Source organism: Drosophila guanche, unplaced genomic scaffold (assembly GCF_900245975.1).
Source record: "Drosophila guanche unplaced genomic scaffold, DGUA_6, whole genome shotgun sequence".
Taxonomy (NCBI): Eukaryota; Metazoa; Arthropoda; class Insecta; order Diptera; family Drosophilidae; genus Drosophila; species Drosophila guanche.
Window position 1 is genome coordinate 4,194,981 of NW_022995750.1, and position 20,353 is coordinate 4,215,333.

At 42.1% G+C, this 20,353-nt stretch overlaps 1 protein-coding gene and 1 non-coding gene across 13 annotated transcripts; one reads left to right on the forward strand and one right to left on the reverse strand.

Moving 5' to 3' along the window:
* The first annotated feature begins 1,640 nt into the window (after positions 1-1,640).
* Positions 1,641-1,713, forward strand: Trnam-cau. Its single transcript has one exon. It is a non-coding gene; the product is annotated as a tRNA-Met (tRNA).
* Positions 1,714-3,297: 1,584 nt separating this feature from the next.
* Positions 3,298-20,353, reverse strand: LOC117586180 (SH3 domain-containing protein C23A1.17). Of its 12 annotated transcripts, XM_034276093.1 has the most exons (9): positions 20,239-20,353; positions 17,899-18,447; positions 13,049-13,085; positions 8,082-8,170; positions 7,372-7,592; positions 6,593-7,040; positions 5,518-6,533; positions 4,240-4,962; positions 3,298-4,184 (listed from the first exon to the last, which is right to left on the reverse strand). In XM_034276093.1, exons 2-9 carry the CDS (start codon positions 18,026-18,028, stop codon positions 3,486-3,488), a joined length of 3,363 nt encoding a protein of 1,120 aa, XP_034131984.1. In that variant the 5' UTR covers positions 18,029-18,447; positions 20,239-20,353; the 3' UTR covers positions 3,298-3,485. The 12 variants fall into 12 exon arrangements, with proteins under 12 accessions (XP_034131984.1, XP_034131983.1, XP_034131992.1 ...); XM_034276092.1 differs by lacking the exon at positions 20,239-20,353 and having other exon boundaries at positions 17,899-18,953; XM_034276101.1 differs by lacking the exon at positions 20,239-20,353 and having other exon boundaries at positions 6,031-6,533; positions 17,899-18,934.

Below are 20,353 nucleotides of genomic sequence, written 5' to 3' on the forward strand. Positions count from 1 at the left end.
TAGAAGACATCGCCAACCACTAGATATCGTTCACATTACAGAACACGTAGTAAAAAGCCTACTAAATAAAATGCATCAAAAATATTGGATCACTTAATCGTATTTTCCAATTTATGAGATATTTAAAACAGCAATAAAATTGTTACATTCTTGGACCGATAGGTTTCACAGCAAATTTTTCGAAAGTTCTATAAAAATTTCTTCTACGCAACTTTGATGGCCCAATGGTCTGGACATTCTGTGCAATAATGACCGATAGGTTTCACAGCAAATTTTACGAAAGTGGCGCCATCTATGAAAATTTCTTGTACGCAACTTTGATGGTCACTCTTTTTCTATTACAGAGCGTTAAAAACCGAGTCTTGGTTAAAAGTCAGAAGAGTCAACGCCAGGGGGAGGGCAGAGGCAGGGGCCGAGTGAAGCAGAAGCAGAGTGTGAATGAGAGAATGTAAAAAGAGCAACAAAAGCTGCTGGACAGGGTGGGTTTAGCCACAGGAAATTAATTTCTCCATTGTGGCTATAATAATGATCCGATCGGATCCCAATTTGGTGATCTGATGGATATGGCCATTTCCTACGGAATCGCGTTTTTAGTTTTCTTTTATTTTCAAAACTGTAGATTTGGGAGGTTTTCGCCCTTTTGCGGGGGCGGAAGGGGGCGTGGCTCATTTTTGAAATACACTGGTTTCAGTTTGAGCATACAGCAGTCCGGAGCCAAAATTTGGTGGCTCTAGCTCATATAGTCTCTGAGAACTAGCCGACAAACAAGACGGACAGACGGACGGACAGACATGGCTCTATCGACTCGGCTATTGATGCTGATCAAGAATATATATACTTTATGGGGTCGGAAACGCTTCCTTCTGTGCGTTACATACAACCGTTATTCAAATACAATATACCCTATTTACTCCTTGAGTAGCGGGTATAAAAACAAATATAAGCTGCGGGACGGGGTGGGTTAAAAGTCGGCAGAGGCAGAGGGACGGAAGAGGCAGAGGCCGAGTGAAGCAGAAGCAGAGTGTGAATGAGAGAATGTGAAAAGAACAACAAAAGCTGCGGGACAGGGTGGGTTTAGCCACTGCAAATTAATTTGTTCATTCTGACTATAATAATGATCCAATCGGATCCCAATTTGGTGATCTGATAGATATGGCCATTCCCTACGGAATGGTTTGGGAGGTTTTCGGCCTTTTGCGGGGGCGGAAGAGGGCGTGGCTCATTTTTGAAATACATTTGTAACAGTGTGAGCATACAGAAGTCTCGATGCAAAATTTGGTGGCTCTGGTTTTTTTGGTCTCTGAGATCCAGGCGCTCAACAAGACGGACGGACAGACAGACATGGTTCAATCGACTCGGCTATTGATGCTGATCAAGAATATAACGGAAACGTTTCCTTCTATGTTGTTACATACATTCACTTTGTGCACAAATACAATATACCCTATTTACTCTTCGAGTACCGGGTATACAAATAAACAAATTTCATGTTAAGGTCAAACATCAGATCAGGTGTAAGGTTATCTGCAGCTCACCTACAAATACATCGGTTCGTCGCAAAAGATTAATTCTTTAAAAGATGTACCTGAGAAATCTCAGGTTATATTCAAAAACACATCTTAGCCACGCACGTATCCAAGGCCTCGGTGGCGCAGTTGGCAGCGCGTAAGTCTCATAATCTTAAGGTCGTGAGTTCGAGCCTCACCCGGGGCAGGTAATTTTTTTTGGCATTTTATTTATTTTATTATATTTAATTTGTAGCTTATACATATTTTCTTTTGTCTGAAAAAGTATAATTTGTATTTTTAGCATTGCCTCTAAGAGTTTATGTGCGGTACTCGAGCTCTCGAAAGCTGATTGCCCTCATGCGCTGCCACTTGGTTTCATTGGCAAATAAACGGACTCATAATGATTACAAATTGATTTCTCATGTCCCTGCCAGAGACAGCAACAAACAGATGAGTGTGTGCATCTGGCAGCCAGTCGATGGCCACGGGAACAAAGCCAAGGAGAAACAGAGCGAGCGGGCCCCAGGCTAAAAGTCCTCCGTAGATAAACACAATGCAATAAAACGAAACTCGCGGCAATCTGGCAGAACTTGGCAGCCAATCAATTAAACGGAGAAGATGCCATAAATTCTGTCATTTCTAAAACGGAGTAAAGTGCCAACCAATTGATTGGCAGCTGGCCAGTGATGGAGTCCCCGTCCCAGTCCTTCAGTAATGGACAGTCAGTTCAGTACACAGTCCTTCAGTGGTTCTCGCTTGTCTCTATGCTGGAGGAGTGACTCCAGCCCAGTCACCGTTTCCCTGCGATGGTGAGGAATAAAATAAACTGTAGATTGGCCCTTGGCAGTCCCTCAGTTTTGGGTTACATTTTCTCTGGCTCTGGCTCTGGCTCTGGCGCACTGCAGTGGCCCAGTCCCTCTTGTTGACTTTTTATTTTCTCCACCATTCGGAGAAGACTCGCCTACATAGCGTACCCCTTTCACACCTGCCATGGCAACAGCCGCAATTTGCACTGGCACTGGCAATGCCACTAGTACTGGGGGTAAAATTTAATTTGTTTCCTGCATATATCCTAGAGGCGTTTTGTGTGTCATGCATTTTTACACCTTAATTTGCGGCTAATTTGCATATTGTATATTTTCGCTTGTTGCGCAATTTCAGTTGCAGTTTCCAGCTACGTACCCGGACCGTACCATTTTCCCCACTTTCTGTTGCTGTTTCTGCAGTGTTTCCTGCCACGGTCTCGGTGTCCTTTTCACCTACCATTGCGGCTTTGCTCCTTCTCTTTTCCCCTCGCTCTCTCTCTTTAACCAGCTCTCCTTCTCTCTCCCACTATGTTTCTCTGTATCTCTACCCATTTAAAGACCAGTTCTATTCGTTGAGTGGAGCTTTAGAGGTGGCCAACAAGCGTGAAATGAAATTTGTTATAAAAAGTTGCCATCTAAAAAATGTAATTTAAAGCGAAACTACACGGAAGAACTCATGGAACAATTTCAATGCCCCTCATGGCCAAATGTGCGAGGGTGTGTTACCTCCATTTAACCCTTATGTGTGGATATCATTCCTTAAACTTCTATAATTTCAAAATGGATTACCCGACTCTTTCTTTTTTCTATAATATATTTCTGATTTGTATTCTCTCCAAACTGAGCAACATTATTAACTGCTTTCCTTTATACATTTATAGAACTTACATGATGTTAATTACTATAACTAAATCGATTCTAACAAAACATAAGTATGTACAACGAATTTCGGTTTCCGTAATTTTTGTTTTTGAATTGTGAAAACGAACTGCTGACATTTTGTACTGCACAGAACGAAAGGAAATTTGTCTAAACGCAAAAGTTATTTTGGATTTTCTAAATTCTATCCTATCTAAAAACATATAGAAACATATATGAAGATCTAGAAATGTACATTCCTGGACGGCAGCTGAAACCACTTCTCCTTTTCCTTCTCCTCTGCCTCACCCGCCTAGAGACATCCGTTACCCCAGCAGCCGCACCAGGGTATCTTGCCACCCGTGTGTGAGCTTATCGAGATCTTCCGGCGAGTGGAGCGCATGCTGAAGCTCGTGGAGGACTCACGTGAGGAGGCGAAACTGTTGGAGTTCCGGTCGGATAACGAGGTGGCCGTCTCGTGGTTGCTATCCTGGTGGGAATGGTGGCTGTGGTGCGGATTGTTGCTAATCGCCATGCCGCTATGCGGATGATGGTGGTTGTGGTGATGATGGTGTCCTCCTCCTCCTGCTCCGCTGGCACCACTATTCCTATGCACCGTATGGACAGTGCCCTCCGAATGACGACGCGAGCACTTCGTCCGACTGACAGTCGCTGTCGTCATGGGCGCCGGATCGCTGCTCTCCTTGCGATGGTGATGATGGTGACTGGTGCTGGGCGGCGCCGAGGCGGTGGCCGTGACCTCTGGATGCCCCGGCACCGCCATGGTATTGCTGTTGGTGCGTCGCCGAGAGGAATGTGGCGAGGACGGTGTGCTGTGACTAATCTTGAAGGCCTTGATGCTGGGATGCGTGAGCACGGCGGTGGGCAGGTCCACACAACTGGCAGTGGCCGTAGGTGCTGTGGTTACAGGTGCCACACCATCTTCGGGCGCTTGTCCAGCGCCACACAGTATGGAGACGCGACGTGCCTTCCTTCTCGCCAGCTCATCAGCCTGTAATGAGTATAGAATCTTAATTTGGCGGAAGTAATCGAATAACCACTCTTACCTCTGTCTGTGACGCCTGCTCCGCGGCTGTCTCCGGTTCACCCCCTGGCAGCTCCACATCCAGGGAGCGCGTTAGTTGCGAAGGAGACGATCGAAAAATGGCCCGCTTGGCCGCTGCCGTGGCCAGGGTCTTGTACAGATGACTCTTGTTAGGGGACATGCCACTGGCAGATGTCGGAGGCGGAGGTGGTGGCTCTGTGGGCATCTGTGGCCTTCGCGTTGGCGGCAATGGAGGCGGCGGCTTGGCCGCTAGACTCGGCTTGGCACCAATGGGTGGACGCTGTCCATTCGGAGACGGTTGCGTTCCAGCTGCCGCCTGATTGATCTGCTCGAATCCCAGATATGTGCATTTGTCGGGAAACGGCGCCATCGGATCCGGTATGTGAGGTGCAGGACTGTCGGTGTGCTCCCTCTCGAGGGAGCGAGTGCGTCGCATAAGCTTGCTGTTCCCACTGTTTCCCGAATCACTGGAGGTTGTTGTTGTCGCCACTGCTCCTCCTGCTTCGCTCTCCGTGGTGGCGTTGGCAGGGGAAATGGTCGGATTTGTGCCATCGTACTGCAGATACAGATTCATCTCGGAGCGGTATGGCTTCTTCGCCTTGTCGTTGTCCTGCCGTTGGCTCAGGTTGTCCCGCGACTTGCTTTTCTCCAGCTGAATGGCCAAGATGTCCTCCGAAATGGTCTCAATGTCGTTTAGTATTGATTCCAGGTTGACCGAATCCGTCTGTGGGACATTAGAAATAAAATAAAATATAATTTGTGATTTTTCTAAAGCAATTTCAAGCGATTTGGATTTAGCTTCTAAAAGAGGACACATTTAATTATAGTTCTAAACAATTCATACGCTTACTTAAAGGCTATTATATTTATTATGTAATTTCGCTTAAATTACTAAACATTTAAGTGATCCTAGATCCTTTGTTATAAGTGAAGAAATGTGAAAGAAACATAACAACATAGAACTACTCCCATTTTCTACTTTTGTTTGTTAATTAGTTTTGAAAATTGATTTTTAATATAAATTTAGCAGTCTGGGATGGGAATAGAATATATTTTGAGAAGAACACATGAGAACTATTTTCAAATTTGCTACAAAAATAGTTTGGGGTCGATCAAGAGGTCTAAAAATTCTAAAAATAATAGACATCGAAAGCATAAAAATATGAAGAACAATATTCCATTTAAATGCAGCTAGGCTGAACTGATGACTAGATTTGATGAAAGGAGAGGACCATGACACGAGGATGATCGACTGCTGGCCAGAGGATCGATCCCTCACCTGACTAACGTTCTCCCTCTGCGATGGGACCTTCGATGCCTTCGCTGGCAATATCGAAGGGGAAGTTGTGGTCTTTGTGGTGTTTGTTGTGATGGTCATCACGGGCTTAGTCAGGGCCGTGGCCGAAATGCAGGTGCTCTGGCAGGGCTTTTGTGCGGTCGCATAGATGGGCTCCGCTGCGAAGCGGGGCATTGGCAGTGGAGAGCAGCGGGCTGCCGCTGCATTTGCCAGAGCAGCAGTGTAGATATCCAGCACGCTGGAGCCCGGATGCGGCCGAGCCCTATCTTTGTCTCTGGCATTGGCACTGACACTGGCAGCGGGGCCAATGCCCAAGCCAACGGCAGCGGCCACATCGACTACCGCACGGTGCAGGGCACAGTGCTGGGGATGCTGTGGCACCTCCAGCTTGTCATGGTCATGCTTGTGGTCCTGGTCGTGCCGCTGACTGGGGTGCTGGCGCGAATGCTGGTGGGCATGGCAATGCAAGTGGGCGCGATGGCGACGCGGACTTACTTGTGGCGAGACTCGTCGGTACGGCGAGGCCAGAGCATTGTTCACGAATATATCCGGAGGATCGCGTAGCGGCGGTGGCGGTGATCCTGGCGGCAGGGCGTCTCGCATCTGGCCCTGGCCCTGGCCCTGGCTCTGGTTGGCGAGCTTCGTGTTGAGCCTGAGACGCGGCTTGAGCGGCGCAAAGAAATGCTTCGGACTGTTGAGCGCTTGTTGCGTGGCATTCGTGGTGATGGCCACCGTCTCGATGTTGTCCTCCTGGCCAACTGGCAGATGTGGGGCATTCAGAGCGATCTTTGGCAGCGTCTGCTGTGTGGATGTTGGCACAAAGGTTGTCATCGTAGCCGGTGGCGGTGGCGGTGGCGAGCGGGAAGGCGATGTGTGATTGGAATATTTGCGGTGCGTGAAGGGCGACTGGAGATTGTAGTCCCAGCCATTGGTATGGCGCATGGTCTTTCCAGTGGTGGTGCTCGAGCTGCTTCCCAGCTCGGGCGTGGGTGTCAGCGCTACAAAGAGTTGGAAATGGATCACAGATTCACAATGAAGATGAGCGGCTTTCTCTCACCCGAATTGGGATTTCCCATGTGCTGCGACAATATGTTCTCAAAGTACGACAATGGTGGAACGGAGGCATGCAGGTCATTCATCTGATTGGCCACCATCTCAATGGGCGTCAGAGGAGTCAGTGGTCCCATTAAACTGGGCAGCGTGCTCTGCGATCCATTCAAATCCGGAGTGCAGAGCATTCGATTTTCTTGCTGCTGGAACTGTTGCAGCATCTCCGGATTGCTCAGCGTCTCCTCAGACACCACCGACAGGTGATCGAAGTGAATGGGCTGTTGCTGCTGCTGCTGCTCATCAGGCTTGAGCAAGGAATCCTCATTCTTGGATGATACGGGCACCTCTGGCGGCAGTGGTGGCTTGAGTGGGGCACAGGGACCACCCTCCTGGCAGCAATCGTCGCTGCAATGGCCATCGTCTGCCCCGCGACACGTATCACATGAGTCAGAGTCCTGTTTTTGATGGAAAAATCAGATTAAATGAAAGTCACAAGTAAAGTATATTGTTTTTTATGGCGCGTCTTTCGTGTGATCAGCTGATGTCGATAGCCGATACAGATCAAATTCATATCGCTATCGAAGTATATGGCGGAGTAATTATCAAAATTTAAAAGAGTTTTGAACGAATGAACATTTAATTCTGGATTAAATTGCCTTGTTTTCATAGAAAAATATTACACAACACATGGCAAATTGGACCAGAGTTAATATGAACCAATTATGATCTCACGAACACACGTTGTAAAAATATTTTTCGTTGTACATATTTATGTATTCTACTTACATCACTGTTTACATCACAACCACCGCTGCCTCGCCCACCGCTACATCTGTAGGCATGACAAGTGCCACCACTTCCTCCACTGCCCCGACAGCCACCAAACTCATGCTCATTGAGCTTCGCCTTGAAGCGTTTGTTCAGCCTATCGCACTCGTCCCGCAGTGTCCAGATCTCGCGACGCAATTGCTCATTCTCACGCCGCAGGCGCTTGATGTCCGATTGCCCTGGAAAGCAGGAAAGCCATTAGAGTCAACAGAAATGGCACATATCTATGGGAGGAACTGGCCAAAGCAGGGGCAACCAAAGCACGTGGCAATCATGCAGAGCTGTCAGACCTTCTTGACACCTCAAATCGCATTGTTTACAATCGCTTATCTTCTGTTTTGGCAATGAAAATCATTATTATTTTTTTATGAATAGACACGGACAACATACGCATATATCTATCGTATATAGATGGACAGATATATGTGGGCAGAGAGTATTATATATATTTATATACATTTATTCGGTTGGGATTGGGATTATTTTGGTCTTCGTTTCGCTTGCCACCGTCTAATGTCTTTTTAATTGGTTGTTTTCAGCATTTTCCCTATTTATTAAACGATTATTTGATTTCCTGTTGTTTAATGCTTGCACACATACAAATAAAAATACACTTTTATGGCCGCATTATTTGGCCGACTTTGATCGCCTCAGAGCCCATCATTTACCTCGTTCAACTTCGGCATTTATGTTGATGGTGCGCAACCTGAGCTCCTCATTCTCGTATATCATGCCCCGCGATGACTTTCTGTCCAATCTGTAAAGTTCGAACATGCATTAGATAATTTGCTTAAGTGTTAAACAGAGATCTTCAGCTCTACAATTAAAACTACGAGTAGGACCTGCGATTGGTGAGTGGTTGCCAGGGCGAACGGCGGCCAACCAACATGCCAAACTTTTCCTATGAACCGTAAATCAAAACTCTTCCCAAATCTCAAAATATATTGGTCTTTCTTCAACGACTGCTGTAAGTCAACTGAACCGGATTTTAGATCCAGCATCGGGACCAATTGTTAGCCATTCTCTTCGACTATATGGCGCACGGCCTTTCAACACTCGCCGCATATAAATAAATAATAATAAAAAAGTAAGAAAAAAGCACCGGCGATGTAGGAAAAATAAATATAAATATCACCGATTTTTGGCGCCACCAAAAAACTGCTCTAAGGAAAGGAAAATTACCAAAGCAGACCAATAAATTACAACAACGGAACGGAGCATAAATAAATTGATTTATCCAATGATTACGATTCAACGGCTGTTGGCATAAGGGAAATTTTACCCTGAATTTCTTGAGCAAATAAATAGAGTGATCCGAGAAGAGTATTCCAAAGTTTCCTATCACTTGGCACTGCGCTTTTAATTCTGCAAATCAAATTAAGCAGATTAACAGATCTATTGAAATCCCAAATGAGCCATAAAAATGGGATTCTTTGCAGCCTTTCCATAATTTACATTTTTTATTCCGATGCGCTGTGACACTGCCTGCCCGTCTACACTGAGAATTTTTGACAAACTGCCGACCGCTTGAGACATCTCAGCTCTCAGAGCCATAGCATATGCCATTCCAAAACAAATATTTAGAAAAAAATACATACGATACATATAGTATAATTATACCCCATGTATGTTGCTGCTAGGATGTCTCCCCTACAGTTTGTGGAATGCGTAAATCTCAAAACATTTTCCCATATTTAAGAAATGACAAGAGTGCTTCTGTATTCAAATATTTGGCAGTCATGCCCAACTCAGCCAAGTGTCATTAATTTTGGCCACTGATTGGAAAAGATCTTGGAATATTTTTCAGCTGATCGAAGAGAGGGATTCTCCATTCTAAGATTTTTGCTTGCTCTTTTGATTTATGTTTTTAACTTCTCTCCAAATCGTTTACGAATTTTTTGTAGTATTCTTTTAGGTGCGAGCAAAATATATAGATTTACTTGAAGAAAAATATATGAAAGTTTTGAGCTCTATAAGTGTTTTGGAAACGTGTGTTTCAAGTTAAATATTTTAAATGGAGAATAATAATTATTGGGTATGTTTATAATCAGGCAGGTTATCCCGGTTATTCCTATCACATTCACCATCACTATTCGCATAATTTTAACATTTTCAAAGCTGCAACCTTTTCCAAATCTTAATTTCAAAAGAATTAAAATTTATGACATATGGATTGAAATATATTTTACTGCATATCCAGGACAATTAGTTTATCATTTTTTTATAACTCGCAAAAAACTGGAAAACTGAAGTTTGTCTGAATGTACTCTTTCAAAATTTAACGAAATATATTCGGAAAACTCTCCGCATATTCAAAAATAGTTAGTTATTTGTATATATATCTCCAATTTATATTGTTCTTGATTCTAGTTCGGCTTTTATTAGTTCATGTTTTGGTTCCTCAGAATCCTCAACACTTTCCATCCCTGATTTCTGGATTATATTTTTCGATTTTTCCAATTTGTATTTGTATACACAAAAAAGCAGCAACAGCGCAGCGCTGGGCGTCAGCACGTTTCTTCCCAACAAAGCAGACCAAACAATCGGATCGATAAACTGATGATCGATAGCAAAGCAATTTTGGCAGTTTTATTGATGTCTACACACACTCACTCGGAAGAACATATACATATACATATATGAATATGAATATAGAGCGTGGGGATAGATACGCTTGGAGTAAACATTCCGTTTGATTCTGTCTACTACTTTGTAAAATCAACTTGGACAATGTACCCGTACCCGCGATTCGTGCACGATTCGATGATAAACAAATTGAAATTATTTTTAGTTCCGCTGGCCAGCGGCAAGCATTGTTTGTTTAACGACCACTGAAGTGTATGGATATTAGAAGAGAAATTTAATGACTTTTGATATTTATCAAGAGCCAGATGTCTGGTTCCCAAAATAAAGTGCATGTGGCAAATGGCATTGGCCAAAGGGAGAGGGCCAGGACTGGGGATATCCAAAAGGGCAAAGTGGGGAAAGTAAGAGTTTCGCTTACTTGGCGGACTTTTCCGAACGTTTGTTGGTCTTCCTACTTCTTTCATAGTGAGTTTTTGTTTGTTTAGCACCTTTCATTTATCAATTTAACAATGGTCACACTTTTCTGTGGGTTTTACCCAAAATATTTATGCAATCATCTGCGGTCTGTGACGAATTTCACTGCCACAGCACACTCATTCACTGCCTTTACTTAAATTTCAATAATAAATTATGATTTTTGTTGTAACATCTCGTGAACAACGTGACAAAGTGAGAAATGTGTTGAACATAAGTAAATTTTAACCGCAGCAAAACCGCACGAGTCGACTCTGTACCGAAAACTGACAGTTGGGCGAGATCAGTTTTGGCCAAAAAAGAACGCGACTAGAACAACAAAACGCCGACGCCGACGACTACGACTGGCATTGAACCATTGGCTTTCTTTGCCACTGCCGCAACGCCAAGAGCAACAAGATTTGTCTGCGTCGCTTCAATTTTTTTTTCAAATTAAAAGAAAAATGAAAAACGAACATAAAAACCATAAAACAAAACAAAAAAGAATAGAAAATGTTTCATAAAGCAAATGCGAGCGAGTAAATCGAAAGAACAACAAATCATCGTTCTCAATGAAATGAACGCATGCTGTGCCCCGAGCATTCGTTTATAAGATTAACAAAAAGAATCGAACGAGAACATGGAGAGACAGAGAGAGAGAGAGAGAGAGCAGAACACCAGCAGCAAAGGACTACGAACTTTGGATGCTCTTGGATATAGAAAGAGAATTTAATGTGGTAGGGAAGGAATCAATGCATTTGAAAAGTGTTTCTAAGAGGAATAATAGGATCTTGTAAGATTCTTAAGGGCTCTTACCATCCCAAATCGAAATTGTACACTGATACATCTCCGAAAGTTTAAAAAGGGTATTCAACAAAAACTATGATCAAACGTCAGCACTGAACATTGTCTGACGTGGTTGTCTCTCTGAACGTCAGCTGGAATAAAAAGCTTGTGCCAATTTCCCGATTCGAAGGTAAAACCCCGAGAATTCTTCTATTAATTATGAAAATTTCAATTAAGTGACAAAAATGTTTAAAATTGCTCAAATATTTATTGTTTTTCTTATTGTCAGCGATGTTTAAGCTTTAAAAAATGGCTGTGTGCTTATACAATCAATTACCCAGCTAATTAGACTCGTGGTTTTTCCAACATCGCTTTTTTACGATACTCGAGTAAATTGACTTTATTTACTCGAATATTTATTTCCGTTTGCATTATCCAAATTAAAGGGTTTTTTTTGCAGATTCTATAATTATTTTGGTACGAGTATTGATAGCATAGGAAATAAATTAAAATTAATCAAGCCTTTAATCGCATTCCATGGTGGGTTCTCGTTCTGGTTGGGATTCTGGTTCGGGTTCTGGTTCTGGTTTTTGTGGGTTGACAGCTGCTGTAACAACTGAGTGCTGGGAAATTAATTTATATCTTTGGTAAGCAGCAGATGATGGAGTAAATTAACAATAACCGCATTTCCAATTAAATTAACAGCTCTTTTATTGAGAACCAAACGAAATAAATTGTATCCCTCTCTGACACGGACTCTCTCCACCTCTGTGCTTGCCTCTGCCTCCTTGTTAAATGTGTCGCGACATTGGCGGCCTAAATAAAAACTATAGCTGCCACCAACACCATCGTGGATCCCATCAAATCTTGGATATAAATATATGTATTTGTCATCGCACAACATTTTAAAAATAATTTCCACTCATTTGGATAGTTCTCCACTGTGTCTGGCTCTTGCTGTACGAATATTCATGATGTAAAGTTCACAGGGAGGCCATCACGCCTAATAAATAATAATTTTCGCTTATGAAAAATGCTCGTGAATCGGCGTTATTTATCAGCCAATTAGAGAAATTAGCTAGGGATAACGCAGAGCTGGCGGGGGCATAAATATAATTTAAAGGAGCCCGACACCTTTTGCCATCCCGTGCCAATTTGTATCAAAGCTAATCGGCGCCTGTCATTCCACGCCGCTGTATCTATTGTTTATTTTGACATAAATGTGACGGCGACAGTTTAATCTTGGGCGATAATATTTTTATCTTCTCTCCGCTTTGAGATAGTTGTTTTCTTAGATAATTGCTGGGCTTCATTTAAGGAATTTGGCAGAAATTATAGGAAGATTAAATGGGTTTTGGGGATCGAGCGATACAGATTTCATGAGCCATGACTTATGGATGGATACTTCTCATTTCGAAATAGATAGTCAGTCTATGGCTGGCAGACAATTTAACAATTGAAATCATTTTTGAGAGAAGTTATAAAAAAAATATAATATAAAATCCATCTAGCACTGAAGATTCATTCTCGATCTCTAAGGCAACGCCATCTATTGTTGATTTATCAATGCCTATAATTTTCCATAAATATATTGATCGAAAAGCACAAAATGATCTTAAAAGCTCCAACCCCATTATGTATTATAAGAGATCTGCGCATGATCCTTACGCCATTCACAAACTTTTGATCTCTTATACAGATGGCACTCTCTCGCTTTTAGTCATCACTATTTCGATGGGAGATCTTAACTTAATTCTAAAGCTAATTAGCTTATGGCTAAGTAAATGAGTTTGTTTCTGATTTGGTTTACCTGGTGTTTAGCTTAAAGTGTGCATGACGTCTTCGTTCTCGGAGCATAGTCGTGCATTAGTTTTCCCACATGTGAAAGAAAAACCAACAAACAAAAAACAAAAGACACATAAAGTAAAAAACAAAACAAAAAGGTGACCACAACCGTACACAAAACAAAACACAAGGGAAAAATAAGGGGAAAAATATGGAATGGATAAAGGGGCAAAACAACAACAACAAAATCATAATAATGAAAATGGAAAATTATTTTTTGTTGCTTATTTGATTTTGGATTTCTGTGTGTTTTTTTTCCTTCAACATTGTTGTGAGTTTTTCTATTTCTTTTTGTTACTTTTCTTTTCGATTTTTGTTTACAAATAGTTGAGAGCGTGTTTATTTGGAGAAGAGCAGAGTGTGTAAGCGCATTCGGGAACGCACCCCCCTAGACCACAAATAGACCCCACAGAAACGAGGGCCAATGGCAGTTTACATCTGGATAAATTGCGGCCAAATGCATGCAACATCTTGGTTTTGATTTGTGGCACCTTCAAGTAACGAAATTCGATTATTTGTGAGATTCTGGCAGGTTGATGTGTGGCTTAATATCTAGATGTTCAATGACATTCCATTCTTTATGGGCGAACGACAGTGTCTGGGTTGTTGGTTACACAATACCCCAAAGGGGCCGGAATGTATGCTACACACGCACCAATCTCCATCTCCCTCCTCCTGCCATCCATCAAAAGCCCAGACACACACATTTACCATGCTTACAATATATTTTTATTCAAAAGGGGTAAAGGCATTATCTTCTGGCAAAGGCAATTGATTTATCGATTAAGTTGTCAAGTACACATTGTCATCTTTCATTAATATTTACATGTGTTACAGAATCAGCCTCGCTTCTTGAGAGGCAACGGTAACGACAACCCGATCCCATCCCCCTCTGGGCTTTTCTTCTTTTCTCTTGTGTAGCATTGAAAAGCTTGCCAGCAAAAGGATTTTCTTTCACGATTACATAACTGACACACACATGAGACCGACACCGACCACAAACATAAAGGAATAGGCACATGCATACATACATCAAATACTTGGCTAATTTATGCCATTTATCAAGGTGGAACATATTAAAAAGATTCTGATAGAAGCCAGATACGCCAGTAAACCCCTCAATTAATCTTAAACAGAAGTTATGCAAAATATGCCAGATAGATCGGGGATAAACCTGTCGAGATCTTGATTCACAGAACTACTCGTAGTAATCAGCCAATATTTCTTCAATATATTAATTCCACGAAAATATTCAACCCGTATAAACAATCTCGGGATGGAATATGGGAATATCTTTTATTTATAAACACTTACTCAGTATCGTAATAGTAAGAACTCATAAATAATTCTTGTAATTGGCACGAAATGCTTTATCCAAGCGAAATGTATGTCTGCGGACAATTAAGCAGCCGCACAATAAAAGTATCAATCCAATTTATGGATCACTTGAGCACATTCTTCCATTAACGAGATCGTCAGGTACGATTAAAACGGGTAAAAATCTGGAGCAGATGGATACCACGACCCCGACACCCACACACGATGATCATGAGCGCGACAAAGACAGAACTCTCCTGCTGATCAAGAAACAATGCGATCTATGAGATTCAATCTTCCACACTCTCTCTTGTTGGGGCGGAACGGATACGGGATGCGATGTGGCCAGCGAGGCACGCGACTGGGAACTGCAACCACTTGGCTCCGGAATTGGGTTCGGTTCTGTGTGTTTTCGTGTTAAATATTTTGCGTACAAACCATTTTATTTGTTGTTTCTTTTATGCGTGTGCCGCTCGCTCTGTCTACTTGTGTGTAGGGGTGTTTGTGTGGGTTTCATGTGTGGGGCATGCCTCACAGACTTAGGGGGCAGGGTGCATTCGAGCGGACCTGGCGGTGTGCGGCATACGGCATGCCAATAAACTGTCGGAATGTGCGTGTGAGCTGCTAAACCGTCTGCAGACAGTGGGCAAAGTAAATATACGACTAAAGATTGGAAATATTTGTGGATTATATCCTATATAAACACAAAATCTTTATTTTTTCTGAGTTGTTTGGATATTGGAAATACGAGCGGAGTGATCTTTAATATTCGTCGGATATCGATCAATGGATAGATGGAAATCTTGAGAGATTTTCTCATTTATTATGGATATATATTATAGATTATAGATAACATGGGTTTCAATAAAGGGTTTAACCACATTAAAGTTCATTTTCCAATGAAAATTCCATCCAATATAAGAAACAAAATCCATAAAAACCCCCAAAACATCCCTAATCTACGACTAATCTGTTTGTACGCATTTTAAACCTCAACACTGTGCCTGCTGTTCTACTCCATCTTCCTCAGCGGCTAGACGATTCCAAATAGCATAGAAAGTGGAAAATAAATAGAAAAGGAAAGATAAAGAGAGGAACCATAGCTCACCATAGAGAGAGATAGAATGAAAGTTGCGTGAGGCGGCGGCGGCGACGGCGGCTGGGACAACAAGCAAAACCGAATGCACAGGCAAACTCTTGAACAAACAAGAAAAATGAGCAAGTTTCTGTCTATTTTTTGCTGCCGCCTGTTGCAGTTTATGGTTCTATTATGGGGCAGTGTGCCTCCTGCTCGGGTCTCGCTTCTGCCTCCGTCTTTGCCTCGTTTTTTGTATGCCACACAAACCAGAGGATCTTTCGTGTCTATGCGTATGAACGATTTCATAAATACACATAATGCGGGGCACAGCCTTTGATGGAAACTGGCTGCAGTTAAACTTTTTAATGGCCAACATATGAGGAATAATAACCAGGCCCAACATGGTGTGTGGCTGCAAAAGGGTGACAGAGATTCCCTTTTTCATTGGGGGTTTAATGTGTGTTTAATTTAATGGATCTTACTCAAAGCTCCGACGCATTAAATGGAATCAAATAAATAAACTGATTTAATGACCTGTTGGACTCTTTGAGTGAAAACCGAATAGCAAAAGGAATTTCCCACCCATATATTTCCAGCAATTTTAATAAACATATAAATTCCAACACTGATTTCCCGAGTGAATTTCCACACACAAACGAATATTTATTTATTTCTATTAATTGTGTCAGAATCACAACTAAATTAGTTTTCCCCGTCGCTTTTCTGGGTCATCTGCAGTCATTCCAAAAAGGTGAGAGATCCGGGTCTATTTTTATACCCTGCCTGCCTGCCACAATTTGTAATATTGTTTGGACGTCTGTGCCACATCGAGAAAACTGGAATGAAGATGGAAATGCAAACGTACGAGATTCTGTAAACAATAAATTACAAATCAAATTGCCATATGCCTCAGACTTACAACGAAGCCAAAACACTTTGCCATTTTGTTGATTCTGTGAATTCTTTCGAAAATAAAATCGATCTCAGTTTCGCGACTGTGCTAATTGAAGGCCCCCCGAAATGGGTCGGAAAATTTAGATCAATGGGAATCAATTCCTGGCTGATGATCGATGAACGATCAAGGTAACGGAAGCGAGACCAATTTAATTGCTTTCCCAATGAAAAATTGGCATGGCAAATCGTTATGTTCGGTTTAGGAAATATTTTACCAGCAAGTTCAATGAGCCGCAGCCACATAAAAGCCCCCCGCTGATTGCTCGGACTAAATGATGAATATGATTTTAATAATTGATGTTGAATTATGAGCAGAAAGAAGATAAACACACAGAAGCATGGGTCGGGAATAATGTGTTTCCCAATTAAAATTCAATACCATTTAATTTTTTTCACATTGCTTCTGGCTGCCAAAGACAAATTTTTGGCTGCAAATTCATTTGCTGAGCACCAAAAATCAATCAAAAGTTTCGGAGAGAATCGTTTTCAAGTACATTTTATGGCGTAATTGAAATAAACATTCCAATAAGGCTAAATTGTTTTCGGTTTAAATTTTTTGGGGCAGTGAAAATCATTTCATATCTCGTGTGGCATGAGAAACAGGTGTATCAATCGCGGAGAGTCCATTTGCGGCTTGTTTCTGCCATGAGTTCTTTCTAATGAGTTTCAATTTTATTTTCGTTTGCTTTGAATATGAATATTAGCAACATTTTCAGTAATTCAAGCAATATTCTTAAAGATTATGGTAGATGTTGTTTTCATTCCTGATTAAAATGTTCATAAGCAGTTCGTGGAATTCCAAAACGTTAATTGTTTATGCGGACACAATATATGAGTTATGATACGATATGACAAAAACAATTTTTACCCCAATTTGTGGCAGGCAACTCGCCTATTGCTTTGGGCAGACTAAAAGTTACAGAAGACTTTTATGGGGAATGGTGGAGATTTATCGTGTGGGACGGGACGTTGGTAAATCAGTGACTATTTTGTGTCTCTTTCAGATCTTTGCCAAAGTTCTTAAGCAGTTTCTATTTCATTCATATTAATTGAAAATTGTCTTCTTGCCTTTTGGATGCCTAATTAACCGCCTCTTGATTTGAAGTCAAAATCAAATTTGCTCTTCCTGTGGTAATAGATTGCAGATAGCTTTCCCTGTGGATATAGTTGTCAGTTAGCTTTCTCCGTGTGGATATAGACAGCAGTTAGCTATCGCCCTGGGACTTATGTAGATGTCAGATAGATTGTATGCGCTTACAGACCTCAAACCCGCGCTTTCCCCAGAACCCCGCTCTTAGCCAAATAAACACGCTCGGGTGGCTCCCACACGCCAACGAATTAAAGCTTGGCCACACTGAGAGGGCCTTTAGTGTGAGGCTGTAATTGTGTGTGTGTTGTGTAGGTATAGGTATCCATGTGTGTATCTGTGTAGAGTGTGTACATACTTTGGTATAGGTGCAACCTACTTGCTTTGGTGGGCGATGAGCTCGACGGCGTTGATTTCCGCTGATTGCTGTCGCTGTTTTCGCCGTTGCTGCCGCTGGCGCGTCCGCTAATTAAATTGTCATCCAAAGAAATGCCGTCGAGCCAATGCATGACATTATTTCCCTTTGTTCTCGACACGCACACTACGAACACAACCACACACCACACTGCCACTGGCAAACACACAGATTCTCATGTATAGAGGAATAAATCACATTTGGGCAGACGGCGAAGGCCCAGCAATTGATAATTTCATCTCAAACCGTTGACACTTCATTTTCTATACCGTTTCTCTTTTCGTATCGTTTCGTTTTGTTTCGCTTCTCTTTCTTTATTTTTTTTCACATTATTTGCTACACCTTCAGGGCATTGGCAGTTGACATTTGCTTTTTTTTATTCCACTCTGGCAATAATTCGATTCCCAGCAACAAGTATTGAATGGGCGTTTAGCCCTCTTCCGCTTGTTCTTCCCTTACGCCTTTTGCTTTGGCTTTCACTTCACGATTTGCTTTCAACAACACGCATACGCCCTATGTGACATAATTAGCACATTGCACTTTAACACTTGTCAACAGCTACAGGGCTTGCCGCCCTCTAGTCTGCCTCTGCACAGACCACGCCACACAGACCACAGACTACAGATCACAATTATGAAAGATTTCTTAGAGGATTGTTAGCACTTGCACAGCTGTGAGAAATGTTTTTGAAATATGAGTTGGTTCACAAATATACAAAAAAAAGAACAGAAGAATCTCCTGACTCAAAACTGTCGATAGCTTCGCGATAATGCCCATCGATTTATCCACGATTGCGACTCGATGTGAGCCCTCTGGCTAGCCGGCTGCTTCTGACCGGAGACACGAACCCCAGACGCTGACCGTACGGATTGTACTAGCAGACGTACACGGACACGGAAACGGAGACAGAGACACAGAGTCCGGCGACTGTGGCGCATTTTCCAATCGTTTCGCACATTATTGTTTCCATTGTGTTCGATATTTGTATTTTCTTGTACTTTTGTTGTTCGCCCACAAACACATCGATGCGATACAGTACGATACCGAAGGTACATGTGTATAAGTTTGCCTCAATTTATTGTACCTTCCTTTGTTTATTTTATACTGGCCCCAGCATTCTAGTATTACTCAGATGCGCAGAGGGGAACGAGGAATAGTTAGCCGAGCCGGTTCTGGCCAATTTCCTATTAGACATGTCGGCAGATACACCGTTCGTGTGCGTAACACTGGAGAACCATGGGCTTTCTGGCTGGTTGGTTGGTTGGCTGTTTGGCTGGTTGGCGGCCCAAGGTGATTCAGACAGATAAATATTACCTGTCTGCCCTTCGGGGCTATTCTGCGATTTATACATTAGCATTGGCCAAATTGAAATTCGATGGAAATTCAAAGGAAATGTAGAGGAAATAACACCTACACACGTGTCGAATAATATTTATAAAATCTACAGTTACCAATGCAACATCCTCTTATGCCAGATAAGTCTTTCAAAGTGAAATGGAACAGATAAATCACACAATAAATCATTCATTAAGCACTGAAAATGTCGCACATCGAGAGCATTAAGTCAAAAATGTGTCAAACAAGAATTTAAGCATTCTGAAAATATTTTGAATGCATTTCGGGGCAGAGCTTTGCTCTCCTCTTCTGCTCTACGATGTATCTGTTTTTCTTAATTTGATCTTTTATGTCTTAATTTTCTTTAATTGTTGCTTGAGTTGTTCCAATGCTGATGGCTTGTTTATACGTAAAGCATGTGCAATTTATTTAAAACATCTGACTATACATTGAATGAAACTCGTACACTCAATCCTGGAGATCGAAGAACGTTCCAAAGTACGTGGGAGATCGATGATCTACTCTGTGGCCGTAAATTGTATATGCAATTGAATCTTTTTCTGTGTGAAATTTAAATAACAATCGTTCGTTTCATGAACTCTGAGATAGAATGCCTGCCTGCGAGCAGTGTACACATTTTCATTTCATTTTCTGTGCACTTAATGGCCTCTTGTCAACAGTGCCCTGCCTGATGGTTTGCTTCGAAATATATTTTAAGGTAATTTAAAACCAAATGTTTATAGTAGTTCGATTTGGAAATTCTTTTAAGATGTTAATGCATCCTCAGTTCTAATGGAATATATCTAATTTTTGGCGTTTAATGAAGGCCTCAATGGCTCTGGCTGCACTCTTGCCTGCGTCAATCTGCGGATCTGGTCTGCACTTTTGCACATATTTTCAATGATAAACGTCGGCGATTACTCCGGGGGCCCGTGGCCATGTTTGTTTTGGCTGGCGTTGCTTATTTACATTTCAATCAGAAAACAATTTCACTTCCGCATCACCAGCGAGATCACTATTGGATCACGCGGCGTATGAGCGATATGATCGAGGATCGGCGCAGGGTATGAGCGATTTTACGTGC